This window comes from Dipodomys merriami, unplaced genomic scaffold (genome assembly GCF_024711535.1).
Source record: "Dipodomys merriami isolate MVZ:Mamm:240054 unplaced genomic scaffold, mDipMer1.0.p SCAF_10, whole genome shotgun sequence".
In the NCBI taxonomy this organism is placed as follows: Eukaryota; Metazoa; Chordata; class Mammalia; order Rodentia; family Heteromyidae; genus Dipodomys; species Dipodomys merriami.
The window spans coordinates 7,141,559-7,155,334 of NW_027202271.1; the positions used below are offsets into that span (position 1 = coordinate 7,141,559).

The following is a 13,776-nucleotide window of genomic DNA, read 5'->3' on the forward strand; positions in this document are numbered from 1 at the left end:
AATGAGAATAAATGAGTTTTAATATTTTTATTCAATGAACAATATGCCACATATATCAATTAACACATACATGAACAATTCATAAGTGAAAATTTGAGATGCCTGATATTCTCACTGTAGATGTTCCCATAACTGTATTTTATTTTGTATCACACTTCTGAATTTCTTCAGTGGATGTTTTTCAATTAGAGTACACCTGCAATGATTTTACTAATTTGTTTCCAAACTGTCAAATTTAATTTTTCAGTTTTTTACTGGCCTTTTATTACTTCAGTGTACCCATTGTTGTATATTGGAATGCAAATAAGAAATTTCACTGTTAATGGTAGAGAGCACAAATAATTGTGAAGAATTCATGAGTGTACCAATATGTAGCATTAAATACTGAAATAACTCATTTGAGAGAATGAGTTATGAATACTCCATAAGTTAATTAGCATAAGATTATTTCAGGAAATACTGTGGTGAGTTTACTGATATAGAAGTAAGTCATGAAATAATATCATTAAATTATGTTATCGCTTCCCATGTTCTTTCATAAAGAAATTACTCCTTGTAATAAGCCTCACCTGGGCCTCTCCTCTGGTAACCAGTGGACTCTTACATGTCCCACAAGTGTGGACCAATTTCTAGCGGCCTCTGCTCTGTCTGACCTACACTCACCCCTTTTCTCTCATCATCATATTGCAATGAAACTCTCATGTCCAAAGGTACAATTTGGAGGATAGTAGTCCCAGTCTTTAGATGGTGATGATTTCAAATACATCATCTGCTTGTGGCTTATAGAAGAAAGGGAGGCAGGACTCTTCTCCCCCGTCTGTGGGCTCTTGCTGGGGCTGGATGGGAGGCAGCAGCGGCACAGGAGGCTCTGCAGTGGGGTTCTCCAGGGGCCCAGGCGCCCCAGCCTCTTCAAGGACAGGCTTCAAGTTTTCTTGAAGATGCACATCTTCACAGCCTTGCTGCTCCTCCCTGACCTCCGTCTTCAGGGGGACTGAGAGGTCTGAGGGGGCCTCGGCAGCAGGGGCCTGGGCGGCTGCCAGCATCCTGTCCTGGCACTCTGTGCTCTCCCCTGTAAGGCGCAGCAGCAGCTCCTTCAGCTCCTTCCTCTTCCTCCTCTTCTTCTGGGAAAGCTGGCTCACACACTGTTCTTTCTCCTGACACAGCTTCTCCAGGACTTCTAGCTGTTCCTTGTACAGCACGATGGTCTCTTCCATGGTGGTCAGGTGTTGGGTCAGCTGGCTGCAGCGATGGTGGAGGTCATCCACGTGACTCTGGGGGTGCCCCTTGCCAGCCAGGTCTTCAGGGAAGCAGATGTGCAGCTGCTTCTTGGGCGCCTGTGTGTCCTGCTTCCTCTTGCCGAACAGCCTGTGGATGCAGCACTGGGGGAAGGTGGCCTGGCTCTCCAGCTTTCTCTGGCACTGGGCTGCCAGCTGACTCAGGCACCCGCAGCGGGCCTGCTGCTCCTGCAGCTGCTGGCTCATCCTCGCCTTCCTGCCTTCTGCGATGGACAGTGCGTCCATGTAAAAATCCCACATGCTCTGCGGGTTGTCTACGTCCTCTGGGACAGTCACATCATGGGGAGTCGTCTCCTCACCCTTGTCGTCTTCTTGACTCAGGCCTTCATCTTCCCTGGGGAAAGCCAGGGTGCTCAGCTGGGCCCGCAGCTGCACATTCTCCTGTCTTGTTGATTTCAGACACTTCAGGGTGTCCTGTAACTTCTCCCTTTCCATCTGTGCCAGCAACTTGCTCTGCACCTGCTCCTGCTTCAGCTGGTCCATCAGATGGCTCTGCTTCAGCAGGTGCTGCTGCAGGGCCTCCTTCTCTGACATCAGCTGCTGGCTGGTGGCCTCGTGCTGTTTGCAGGAGGCGCTCAGCTCCTGCACCTGGGCCAGGTACTTGTCATGCAGCTCCTGCAGATCCTCAGCTGCTTGGCGCTTGAACTCAGCCACGTCTTTTCCTTCTTTGAATTCCTCCTCCAGCTCCTCCAGCTTCGCCTGCAGGGTTGTCTTCTCCTGCTGCTCTGTGTGCAGGATGCTGGCGAGCTCCCCCTTCTCAGCGCTCAGCCTCTGCAAGGCATCCTGCAGCTGGGCCAGCTCTTCTTTCAGCTGGCGGTTGTGCACCAGCGTGCGTTTCAAGGTCTCCTGCTCCTTCTCCATTGTCTCCATGATCTTGCGCCGGTCCTCGGCATGCTGTGCCCATTCCTCAGCCTTCTTTTCCAGTATGCACAGCCGCTGCTGCTGCTCCAGGTTCTGGAGACTAAGGCTCTGGTTCTCCTCCACCTGGAGGTGAAGTTGCTCCTCCAGGGTCTTGAGCTCCTTCTGCAACTGCAGGGTGTGGGCCTGCAGCTGCTGCTCAGCCTGAGCTGGCCCTGCAGGTGGCTGTGGGGGCTGCAGCTCTGACAGCTGCTCTCTCAGCTCCACCAGCTTGCTCTCCAGCTCCAGCACCTGCCTCACCCCTTGCTCTTTCTCCTCTCTCAGCTGGCTCACCTGCTCTAGCAGCTGCTGCACTTTCTCCTTCCCCGTGGATCTCTCCAGCCTCAGGTCCTCCGCAAAGGTGTCTCTCTCCTCTTTTATTCTTGCCACCAACTCCTTCATCTTGTTGAGTTCGCTTTCCAACTCTGCCCGCTCCACTAGTCCCTCTTGGAACTTCTGGATTTCCATTTTCATGTTGGCCTTCTGTGTCAGGAGCACTTCCAGCCTCTCCTGCAGCTCGGTGTTTTCATCCTCCAGGTCTTCAATACTTCTGTTCTTTTCCTGGAGCTGCAGCTTCACGCGATTCAGGGCTTTCATGAGCTCTATGTTGGTGTGCTCAGTTTCAGTCTGCGTGGTGTTGACTACAGACAATGTTGTTTCGAGTTCTGTTACTCGCTGCTGTGCAGCCTGCAGGCAGCTGGTAAGACCCTCCTGCTCCAGTGCTCTTTCATTGGCCTCTTGCTGCTTGTGGGCCAGGGCAGATTGTAATTCTGATTTTTCTCTAATCAGCATCTGTATCTACAGCTTGTGCTGCTCCAGCTCTGCTTTCAGGGCTTCTTGCACACAGGCCATCTTCTCCTTGTCTTTCCCCTGTTGATCCTGCAGCTCTTGGATCTCAATGCAGAGCTGCTGCTTTTGTATTGTGCTGGAGTCCAGGGCAAGCACCAGGTGTTGATTGTGTCTCTCCAGGTCCTTGGTGTTATTGGGACCTGTGATGCTCTGGACCCTGGCAGCTGTGACAGTGCCCAGGGGAGGGGGAGGCTCAGGGTCTGCGTGGTCTTGGGCCGCACCATTGAGTAAAGGACAGTCCCCAGCGGTGTTTGTCTTGGGGTTACCTCCCTCTTTCATTTTCCTCTTCTTGGATTCTGCAGGTCTAGCAGGACCATTCCTCTGCTGGTATTGTTGCAGAAGTTTCCTTCCTGCAGCTACTTTTTTTTCTCTTTTTTTCTCAGACATCCCAGCACTGGGTCGGCGAAGGTGGGGGGGCCACATTCCCAGGCTGTCTAAGATCAATTCTGTTCTATCACCAGTAACTCTACCTCCAACTATTTCTTCAAAATCAGCTCAATTTGCTCACTCACCACTCACCACCTCTACCTCCTTCAACTCCTTTAGTGGTGTGAGCCAATAGAGGGGATCCCAGTGCTACTAGGCAGCATGGAATATGGGCGTGTCCTCAATTCTTGTATCCCATTGGTCAGAGAAACATGAAGTAAGGGGTGTGGCCAGAATCCTGTGATTCAGGCAGAATGGGTGGAGTCACCATGAGAGCAGCATCTGCAGCCCATCCCCCCATGCTACTGGATCCAGTTTGGTTGGGGACCTGTTTTTGCTGGATAGGTGCACAGTTTTACAAGTCAACTCTCCTTACCTCTGTCATACAACTGTGGCTACTTGAAGAACCTAAGTAGGTTTTGCCAGGTTGCTGTCCTAGAACATCCTGTGTTGCACATCACCATAACCAGTCAACCCTGGTTCTAGGTCCAATAGATGAGCAATCTGCTACCGCAGAACTGCATGCTTTCCCTTTTGTTCCCTCACAGCTGTTTCCATTTTTTCACAGTTTAGAAATCCCTCCACCTAACCCCATCCTTTCTTCCAGCCAGTCCCATTTTCACAGTTCTTTTCATGTTTGTCCTGAGGTTTCTTATCCTGGTAGGCTGTCTACCTTCTGTCCTCATGATCCATTCCTGCTCCCCTGCTTGCCAGCTGCTGCTCTTCCTCTTCTTTCCTGCTGCCAGGTTCTACTCTAGCCTTTCCTTGGGGTTTGTCTCTGGAGTGAAGCAGAACTGCCTTGAACTTGTCAAGGCTTTCTGATACCCAGTGAGGACGCCACTACTCTCCTTCCCTACACGATCCCAGCTATCTCAGCTCTGTTAAATGTCTTTTCCTAGGAGACCAGTGTACTCACCGCATTTGTAATGTTTAATAACAGCATCTGGCTCTCTCTTGGCTGCCATATTGTGAAGGGCTAGCTATTCCATCGGTTTCCCTTAATCCTAATGTAAAAATGAAGTAGCAGAAGTTGCTGATACAAAAATGCATATTTCTCTTGTAGGTTTGAGTGTATAGGAGAAATTGCAGGAAACACCCAGTAAATATATCCCATACAAAAGAGCTTAATCCTGGTTTCCTTTCACTGTTTGTGGGTATTTTGATGATAGGAATAAACTCTCCTATGCTTGTCAAATGAATTTATAATTACTTGAACTAGAGACCATTTCTAATCTGCTTTTATCTTATGCGATTAAGCAGGCTTTTCATTTTTCTCATTTCTCAGCATTCCTCGTGACTGTGAATCTGTCCACTCCCTCCTCCTCACTAACCAGCATCCCCTCTTTACTCATGGCTCACCAGGTCCTCTCAGCTTTTCTTCTTCTCTCTTCTTCTCTAGTCTTTCTTCTTTGATCAACTGCAAGTTACTGTTAATCAGCTTGAATTCTCCATGTTTATCCCAGCCCAGGTTCTCACCAGAGGTAACCTGATTGATGTCGTGTAACTTTTCATGTGAAAATATATTCTGTATCTCTTGAGCATCCGCTTCCTTAAGTTCAGCCCATTCTTGCTCTAATAACCTGATCAGGTAGGAATGTATCTTCTCTTGGTTCTCAGTATGGCCACCTGGAACACAGGGTGGTGGCTTGATAATTCTCCTTAGGGGAGACAGACAGAGAATTATTAATGGACATGCAAATACTCTATTTAGATCTTTGTCACTGGGATTTCTCAACTAAACTCAGTGTGAACCAAAAGAAGGGAAATTTCCTCCCTTCCTTACTGTCTTTGTTTCCAAGGTAGTCTTACCTGACCAAACTCCAATGCAAAGTGCTTAAAAGTCTTGTGAGTCCTGGTTAATGAGCAAGTACAGTTTAGTACCAGGTAGTAATCAACCAATTAAATAGGAATTTGCCACACTTCTGATATTCCTGAGTTTGTTGATTGCACTGGCTTGTATCTGTAGTCCCAGGTACTTGGGAAGCTGAGGTCTGAAGATTGTGGTTCAAGAGTAACCTGGACATACATGTGAGTTCTTGTCTCATGCAACAATTAGACGTGGTGATCTGCTGCTGCTTTCTTCTTCTTCTTCTTCTTCTTCTTCTTCTTCTTCTTCTTCTTCTTCTTCTTCTTCTTCTTCTTCTTCTTCTTCTTCTTCTTCTTCCTCCTCCTCCTCCTCCTCCTCCTCCTCCTCCTCCTCCTCCTCCTCCTCCTCCTCCTCCTCCTCCTCCTCCTCCTCTTCGTCTTCTTCCTCCTCCTCCTCTTCTTCTTCTTCTTCTTCTTCTTCTTCTTCTTCTTCTTCTTCTTCTTCTTCTTCTTCTTCTTCTTCCTCCTCCTCCTCCTCCTCCTCCTCCTCTTCCTCCTCCTCCTCCTCCTCCTCCTCCTCCTCCTCTTTCTCTTCTTCCTCTTCTTCCTCTTCTTCTTCTTCTTCTTCTTCTTCTTCTTCTTCTTCTTCTTCTTCTTCCTCCTCCTCCTCCTCCTCCTCCTCCTCCTCCTCCTCCTCTTCCTCTTCTTCCTCTTCTTCCTCTTCTTCCTCTTCTTCTTCTTCTTCTTCTTCTTCTTCTTCTTCTTCTTCTTCTTCCTCCTCCTCCTCCTCCTCCTCCTCCTCCTCCTCCTCCTCCTCCTTCTCCTCCTCCTTCTCCTCCTCTTCTCCTCCTCCTCCTCCTCCTCCTCCTCCTCCTCCTCCTCCTCCTCCTCCTCCTCCTCCTCCTCCTCCTCCTCCTCCTCCTCCTCCTCTTCTTCTTCTTCTTCTTCTTCTTCTTCTTCTTCTTCTTCTTCTTCTTCTTCTTCTTCTTCCTCCTCCTCCTCCTCCTCCTCCTCTTCCTCCTCCTCCTCCTCCTCCTCCTCCTCCTCCTCTTCCTCCTCTTCTTCCTCTTCTTCCTCTTCTTCTTCTTCTTCTCCTCCTCCTCCTCCTCCTCCTCCTCCTCCTCCTCCTCCTCCTCCTCCTCCTCCTTCTTCTTCTTCTCCTTCTTCTTCTCCTTCTTCTGCTTCTCTGCTTCTCTGCTTCTTTTTCTTGTAGCCTTTTGGGAGCTTGCTTAGGAAGGTTTGTGATTTGTGGATCTCTCAAGTTCAAAAATCTGTGAAAGACCATTTCAAGGAAATACCTTGGTGCCAGGGGCAAGAGATTGTCATCCTACCTGAAGTGGAAAACAAAGTAAGAGGATCATGTTTCCCTCACCCAATCCAGGTAGCAAGTAAGAGAAAGTGCTGGCAAAGTAGTTTAAGTATTGCTTACTTGCTTACCAAATGCAGTGACCTGAGTTTAAATTCACGGCAATGGGAAAAATTATAATAATAACCCGGGGATGTCATCTTGGATATAGATGTTCATCAGAACACATTAGTCTAATTGCTCATGTTACCATACCCTCAGTCTAGGGTATGTGTCTGTTTGGTGTTGATATGGGAATTCAGGCCCTCATGTTAAATTCATATGCTCTGGAATTATGCAGCACTTGTCCTTTAAAGCAGTGTTTTGTTTGCTTTTGGTTTTTTTGTGTTAAATTACCCACTTGCATTAAGATCATTTTGGAATGGTCATTAAAAACTCAGATTCTTACTCCCACCTTCAGAGCTATGGAATGTAAACCAGGAAACATGGTTCAGGAATCTGCATTTTATAAACGTCACTGTTAAGTTTAGTAAACAGTAAGTTTAGGACATTTGAACCCACCATCACTTATTTCTGATCTTAGTGTTGAATCCCCTAAACTCCTTGAGAATTCTTTAGACTATTTGAATTGTGGAACTCATAATATTTCTAGAAATTTCCATATAGCCTGGAATTCTCCCAATTGTTCTTGAAGGCAAATATATAAAGAATAGACGCTCTGCCCATTGTTCCTCCTGGTGGAAATTTCTAGATTAACACTGGAAATGACCAGACTTTGTCTACTGCCTGACATTTCTCATGGGATGTCAAAGGGGTTGACCTGGCACAAGTCCCCAGGTTCTACCTGAAAGCTATATGTGCACATGGAGCTGTGGTTGCTCAGAGTGACAGGAGGGCCAGTGTTTGCATTAGAGCCAGTGACTCTCTGAGTAAAGGGGGACCTGGGCCCCATACTTGCCTCAGCCCCTGTCAGGAATTACTCCATTACTGTTTTTCCCTCATTCACCCTTTTGTCATGTATCTAGGAGCGTGAGGAAGTGGATGTGTACTGCTTTTCAAGATTGTCGCCTATGTTTCACATTTGCCCCAAGAATTGGAACACCGTACTGCGTTAGCCTGTCATAGCTACATATTAATGCTGCATTTATAATCTGGGATTCCAAAGAAGAGGAGGAGGTAATGTCCTTGTGATGGGTTGGCAATGATCTGTCTCTTGAGGTGGGCACACCCTGTAGAAGCAGTTGAGCTTTTGGACAACATCCCCTTGGAGTATATCAAGCATATCCAGCTTCAGTTACTCAGGATATTTTAATTTCTCCTCTGAGACTAGATGGAACCTGCCTATTGATAGGTGGACATTTGATGTGTTTGTTTCACAGAGAGACTTTCTACTAAGCATCCATGTTTAACTTTGTGAAAAGTCTTCAATGTATGTCAAATACACAAGTCTAGTTTTTGTTTTTTGTTTGTTTTCTTTTTCGTCAATAGTGGGTCTTGAACTTGGCCTAGGTACTGTCCCTGGGCTCTTCAGCTCATGGCTCATGCTTGCTAGTGCTCTACCACTTGAGCCACTGCACCACTTCTGGTTTTCTGGTGGTTCATTAGAGATGAGTCTCATAGACTTTTCTGCCCAGGCTGGCTTTGAACCACAATCCTCAGATCTCATCCTCCTGAGTAACTTGGATTACAGGCATGAGCCACCAGCACCTGGCCACAAGTCCATTTCTTAAAAGGCACATGCTCATTCTCTTTCCAGCCTGGAACTCAGTTGATTTGATCTGTTTCCAGCCTGAACGTGAATGTACCTCACTCAAAAGATGACTAATGAGAATAACACAAGCTTAAAAAATAAACTTTAAATAAAGAGAAGAAGAATGAGCCAATATTTTGGAGTATGATGTAGATTTTCTCCCTTTGAAATAGATTCTTTAATATACAATCCAAATGTTTTTACAAATTATTTGACCTTTTTTCTGTGATCTATCGATGAAATTTTCATAGTAAATAATAACAAAGGCAATTAAAAATACAACTAACTAAATTATTTTCTTCATCAGATTTATAATGGGCTTTAATTTGGAGTATACAAGCATATAGTAAATGTGAGAAAACATATTAATGAGTATCATAAACAAGAAATACCACACTAGAAACAGAAAAAAAGAAATGAAATACTTATGAGTTAAAAATTTAATATGGAAAAGAGCATTTGAGATTTTTCTTACTAGTACTATGATAAAATTAAACAATAAAAAGTAAAATATTCTTGACCTTAGATAAAAGATAGCTATGTTAAATAATGCTGCAGTGAACATAGTTGTTAGTGTGGCCTTATTTGTGGTCATTTGGGTAAATACCCAGGAGTGGTATTGCTGGATCATAGGGGAGCTCTATGGGTAGTCTTTTGAGGAATCTCCATACTGCTTTCCAAAGTGGTTGAACAAACTTACATTTCCACCAGCAGTGTAGTAGTGTTCCCTTTTGGCTACTTCCCCTCCAGCATCTGTTATTTATTTTCTTGATAATGGCCATTCTATCTGGGGTAAGGTAGAATCTCTATGTAGTTTTAATTTGCACTTCTTTTATGGCTCAAAATTTTGAAAATTTCTTCATGTGTCTATTGGCTATTCTTATTTCCCCTCCAGAGAAGTCTCTTTGTAATTCTTTAGCCCACTTATTAATTGGGTGGTTGTTTCTTCCAGAATTTGTTATTAGGGGGTTGTAAGCAATATTTTTGATATATGGTCCTAGTCTGTTGTATAGTGAATATCTTCTCCCAATCTGTGGGCTGTTGATTTTGCTAGCCATGTCCTTTGCCATGCAGAAGCTCTGTAGTTTAATCTGATACCCTTTATCCAATCTTTTTTTGATTTGTTGTGTTAATGGATCTGTGTCAAGGAGCCCTAACATAGCCTCTAACCCTTCCTGTAATATTTTCAGGGTATCTGCTCTTACCTCGAGGTCTTTGATCTATTTGGAGTTGATTCTGTTTCAAGGTGATATATAAGGATGTGACTTCAGTTTTTTACACATGTATAGCCAATTCTTCCAGCACCATTTGTTGAAGAGGCAGTCTTTTTTTCCATCTGATCATTTTGGCTCCCTTATGAAAGGTTAGGTGGCCATAGGTCTGTGGGATCATTTGGAATTCCTAGCCAGATCAGTAAGGCAAGAGACAGGGCTGGGAATGTGGCTCAGTGGTAGAGTGCTCACCTTGCATGCGTGAGGCCCTGGGTTCCATTCCTCAGCACTACATAAGCAGAAAAAACTGGAAATGAAGTGGCTCTGTGGCTCAAGTGGTAAAGCACTAGCCTTGCACTGAAGAGCTGAGAGACAGCACCCAGGCCCAGACTTCAGAACCCACTACCAACAAAAAAAAAAAAAAAAAAAAAGAAGAAGAAGAAAGAAAAAAGAAAAAAAAAGGCAAGAGACAAACATAAAGGGGATCCAAATAGGAAAGAAGAAGTAAACCTCTTCCTCTTTTCCGATACCATCATCCTGTATTGTCCATAGACTCCTCTCCCAAGTTACTTGAGCGGATTCAAAACTTTGGCAAAATAGCAGGGTATAAAACTAATCCACAGGGCTGGGAAGATGGCTCAGTGGTAGAGTGCTTGCCTTGCATGCATGAAGTCCTGGGTTTGATTCCTCAGCACCACATAAGCAAAAAGAAAAGAGCTGGAAGTGACACTGTGGCTCAAGTGGTAGAGTTCTAGCCTTGAGCTGAAGAGCTGAGGGACAGCACCCAGGCCCAGAGTTCAGGCCCCACGACCAGACCCCCCCCCAAAAAAAAAAAACTAACCCACAAAATCAGTACCTTTTCTGTATGCCAACAATGAGAAGAGTGAGGCTGAAGTCAGAAAAGCAACTCCTTTTGTAATAGCCTCAAAAGACCAACCTAGGAATTAACCAAAGAGGTCAAGGACCTTGATGATGAAATTTTAAAAATTCGGAAAAGAAATTAAAGCAAAATTAAGGAAGTGAAAAAACTTCCCATGCTCCTGGATTGGGAGGATTAACATTGAGACAATGGCAATACTACTAAAGGCTATCTACAAATCAATGCAAAATCCCAACAACATACTTGAGTGAAATAGAAGCAATCTCAAAATTCATATGGAATAATAAAAGACCCTGCACAGCAAAAACAATCCTTAGCAGGAAAATGAGTGCTGGAGGAATACCAATACCAAACTTCAACCTCTATTTTAAAGCTGTATTTATAAAAACAGCTTGGTACTGGCACATGATCACACCCGAGGACCAACAAATTTTTACAAGGCTCCGCTAAAGGCACTCAGAAGGATATTGTCTTACCATTTCAGACTTAATGGGTAATAAGGAAAAGAAAGAGCTAAGATCAGGAAGCCGGGAGCCCGGGGCTCACGCCTATAATCCTAGCTACCCAGGAGGCTGAGATCTGAAGATTCCTGTTGGAAGCCAGCCCCCGTTAAAAATTCCCTGAGACTCTTATCTCCAATTAACTACCAAAAAAGCTGAAAGTAGAGCTGTGGCTCAAGTGTTAGAGTGGTAGCCTTGAGCAAAGACTCTCAGGAACAACACCCAGGTCCCCAGTTCAAGCCCTAGAACTGGCACAAGAATGAATGAGAAAGGAAGGAAGGAAGGAAGGGAGGGAAGGAGGGAGGGAGGGAGGAAGGAAGGAAGGAAGGAAGGAAGGAAGGAAGGAAGGAAAGAAGGGAGGGAGGGAGGGAGAAGAAAGAAGAAAGAAAGTAAGGGAAGAAGGAAGGAAGGAGAAAGAAAGAGTCATGAACTAAAAATCATGCTCCATGTTGAAAGATGAGATTTCTGAGTAGTTATGCCCCTGCCTGCCTTACCTGCAGCCATCTTTCCATTCACAGATCTGCTGCAGACAGAACAATGCTTTCCAGGAAGCCTGTCTTTAATAGAAGCCTTTATTTTTCTGGTCAAAATGCTCAGTGATTGCCACACCCTATGGCCTAAAGGGAAAGTGAGTAAATGCAGTCATTATATTCAACATATATAAAAAATTGAACCATGTAGCTTGAGGGCAGGGATAGAAGAGGAAATGTCAATCAACAGGCATTGTACTCATAACCTGACTTGTGGAATTGTAACCTCTCTGTACAATAAAATAAACTTAACAATAAACCTAACAATAAAAATAAACATGTTGACATCCACAGTAGTGTCTTTTACTGTGGCATAAATATAGAAACAATTTTTAAAATATAAAATGAAAGTGAACCATGAGGAAAAAAAAGTGCCTCCTTGCTGGTAATTGGTGGTAGATTAGCCATCTTTGTGTAAATAGGATCTTTAAGATTCACATCATTCAGTTTGCCTCTTAGTTAGGTACTCTATATGCATGAAAAGAGAAAATCTGATGTTCTTTCTTTCTTTGCTTTTGTCGCTTTCTCCCTCGTTTTCTCTCCCTCTTTGGCTCTCACTCTTCACCTTCTCTCTCACTCTATCTATTTCTGTGTCTCTCTTCTTACCTCTCCTTTTCCCTCCTTGCCCTCTATTTCTGTCTCTCTCTCTCACACCTATACCCATACACGTCCTGTACATTATTATAGGGAGCATATTAGTTTGATGTAAATCACTTAAGCCAAAATAACTACCCCCCAAATACTGCAAAAATACTGAGTTGAACCAGGTAAATAAGTGACAAATAGTTCTGATGGCTCCTCTACCCAGTCTTTTATCTTTTCCCTTTATTTTTATTATTCCAAGACAAGACAGTTTGTGCAAATGTGAACCTCAGAAAGGGTCCTTTCCCCAGTGAGGGCAGTTCTTCCTTCCACAACAAATGTGCCGGTGACCGAGTGAATGAGTCAGTACAAAAGGCTCAGCATCAAACATTCTGTTTCCTGCTAGACTTTGGTTTGTTGTCTTAAAATGACATCTTCCCCTTTAAGGACTCATAAGTCCAATGCAATTGTATTCTAAAAGCTGCCAGCTGAAGAGCCTTGTAGAATGCTTGAGAAATAATAAACAAAAAAATGTAAATGAAACTGGGCTTTTTGCCTGGAAAACAGAATCGGTGTGCAAACAACACATATTCATGCCAAATGTTATACCCCATGAGCAGTAGCTCAGCCCTATCTCCCTAAGCATAAGGCCAAACAGGAAGCAGGTCCGTGCTCTCTTCCTTCTACCTGCTCATGGTAGAAAAGATGTAAGGAATAAAGACCATGACACTATTCTAGAAAGAACAGAAAAGGCTGAAAATGAAATAGAACTTGAAAAATACTTTTATCCTCTTTTCTTAATTTTGTAAGATACATATGGAATGTTTTTACAGTTTATGTATACAAAGCATCTTTTGTTTTTCTTTTAAGTTCCAAGATGGGGACTCAAACTCAGTACCTGACTCTCAAGCTTATTGGCTTGTACTCTACCAACTGAGCCATGCCTCCAACCCCACACAATGCATCTTGAGCTGTGTTATCCCTTCAAAATTTTCACCCTCCTCCTTTTAATGCATCCTACCTGGATCTGCCATCACCCAGCAACAAGAATGACTTTATCATTCAACTCCATATTTTATCATATCTCCATATTTCTTTTAGCTCATCCATCAGAGTCCTTGTTTTGTTTTATTTATTTATTTTTGCCAGTACTTGTGCTTGAACTCAGTGCAGGGGTACTGTCCCTTAGCTTTTTCTGCTCAAGGCTAGCACTCTATCATGTGAGCCACAGCTCCATTTCCAGCTTTTTAGTGGTTAATTGGAGATGAGTTTACAAACTTCCCTGCCCGGACTGGCTTCACAGTTCAACCCTCAGATCTCAGCTTCTAGAATAGCTAGGATTACAGGTGTGAGTCACTGACATCCATCTCATCAGAATCTTTTTTAAAAAATGTATTAAGGGGCTGGGAAGGTGGCTCAGAGGTAGAGCACTTGCCTTGCATGCCTGAGGCCCTGAGTTTGATTCCTCAGCACCACATAAGCAAAAAGAAAAAAGCTGGAAGTGGCGCTGTAGCTCAAGTGGTAGAGCGCTAGCCTTGAGCTGAAGAGCTGAGGGACAGTGCCCAGGCCCAGAGTTCAGGCCCCACGACCGGACCCCCAAAAAATGTATTAAATTCTTCAAAGGCTAGAATAAGTATCAAGTGTCATATTTCTTATTCTCACTTTCTTCTGATCTCAACTGTAAAACCAAGTTAACCACTGCATGAAGTCATACATATAAAACACTATAAATATCAAGTACTTC

The 13,776-nt window shown here is 44.2% G+C and overlaps 2 protein-coding genes across 5 annotated transcripts in view; one reads left to right on the top strand and one right to left on the bottom strand.

The window, feature by feature from the left end:
* The window catches only part of Pdzrn4 (PDZ domain containing ring finger 4), a 400,873-nt gene that overhangs the window by 13,927 nt on the left and 373,170 nt on the right, over window positions 1–13,776 (top strand). For 2 of the 4 annotated variants that reach the window (XM_070034743.1, XM_070034771.1), the window contains exon 3: window positions 7,605–7,755. The exons of 1 other annotated variant lie outside the window; for it this stretch is intronic. The gene's annotated coding sequence lies outside the window, so the exon portion shown is untranslated. Of the gene's footprint in view, window positions 1–7,604; window positions 7,756–11,502; window positions 11,549–13,776 lie in introns of those variants that run through there. One more of the 4 variants, XM_070034757.1, reaches the window with a different exon arrangement.
* Window positions 741–11,424, bottom strand: LOC138837611 (golgin subfamily A member 2-like). The gene is given in 8 exon segments (XM_070036548.1): window positions 741–2,936; window positions 3,042–3,337; window positions 4,827–5,125; window positions 5,277–5,319; window positions 5,526–6,107; window positions 6,110–6,361; window positions 6,364–6,501; window positions 11,415–11,424. Coding segments are annotated over 8 exon segments (3,816 nt in total).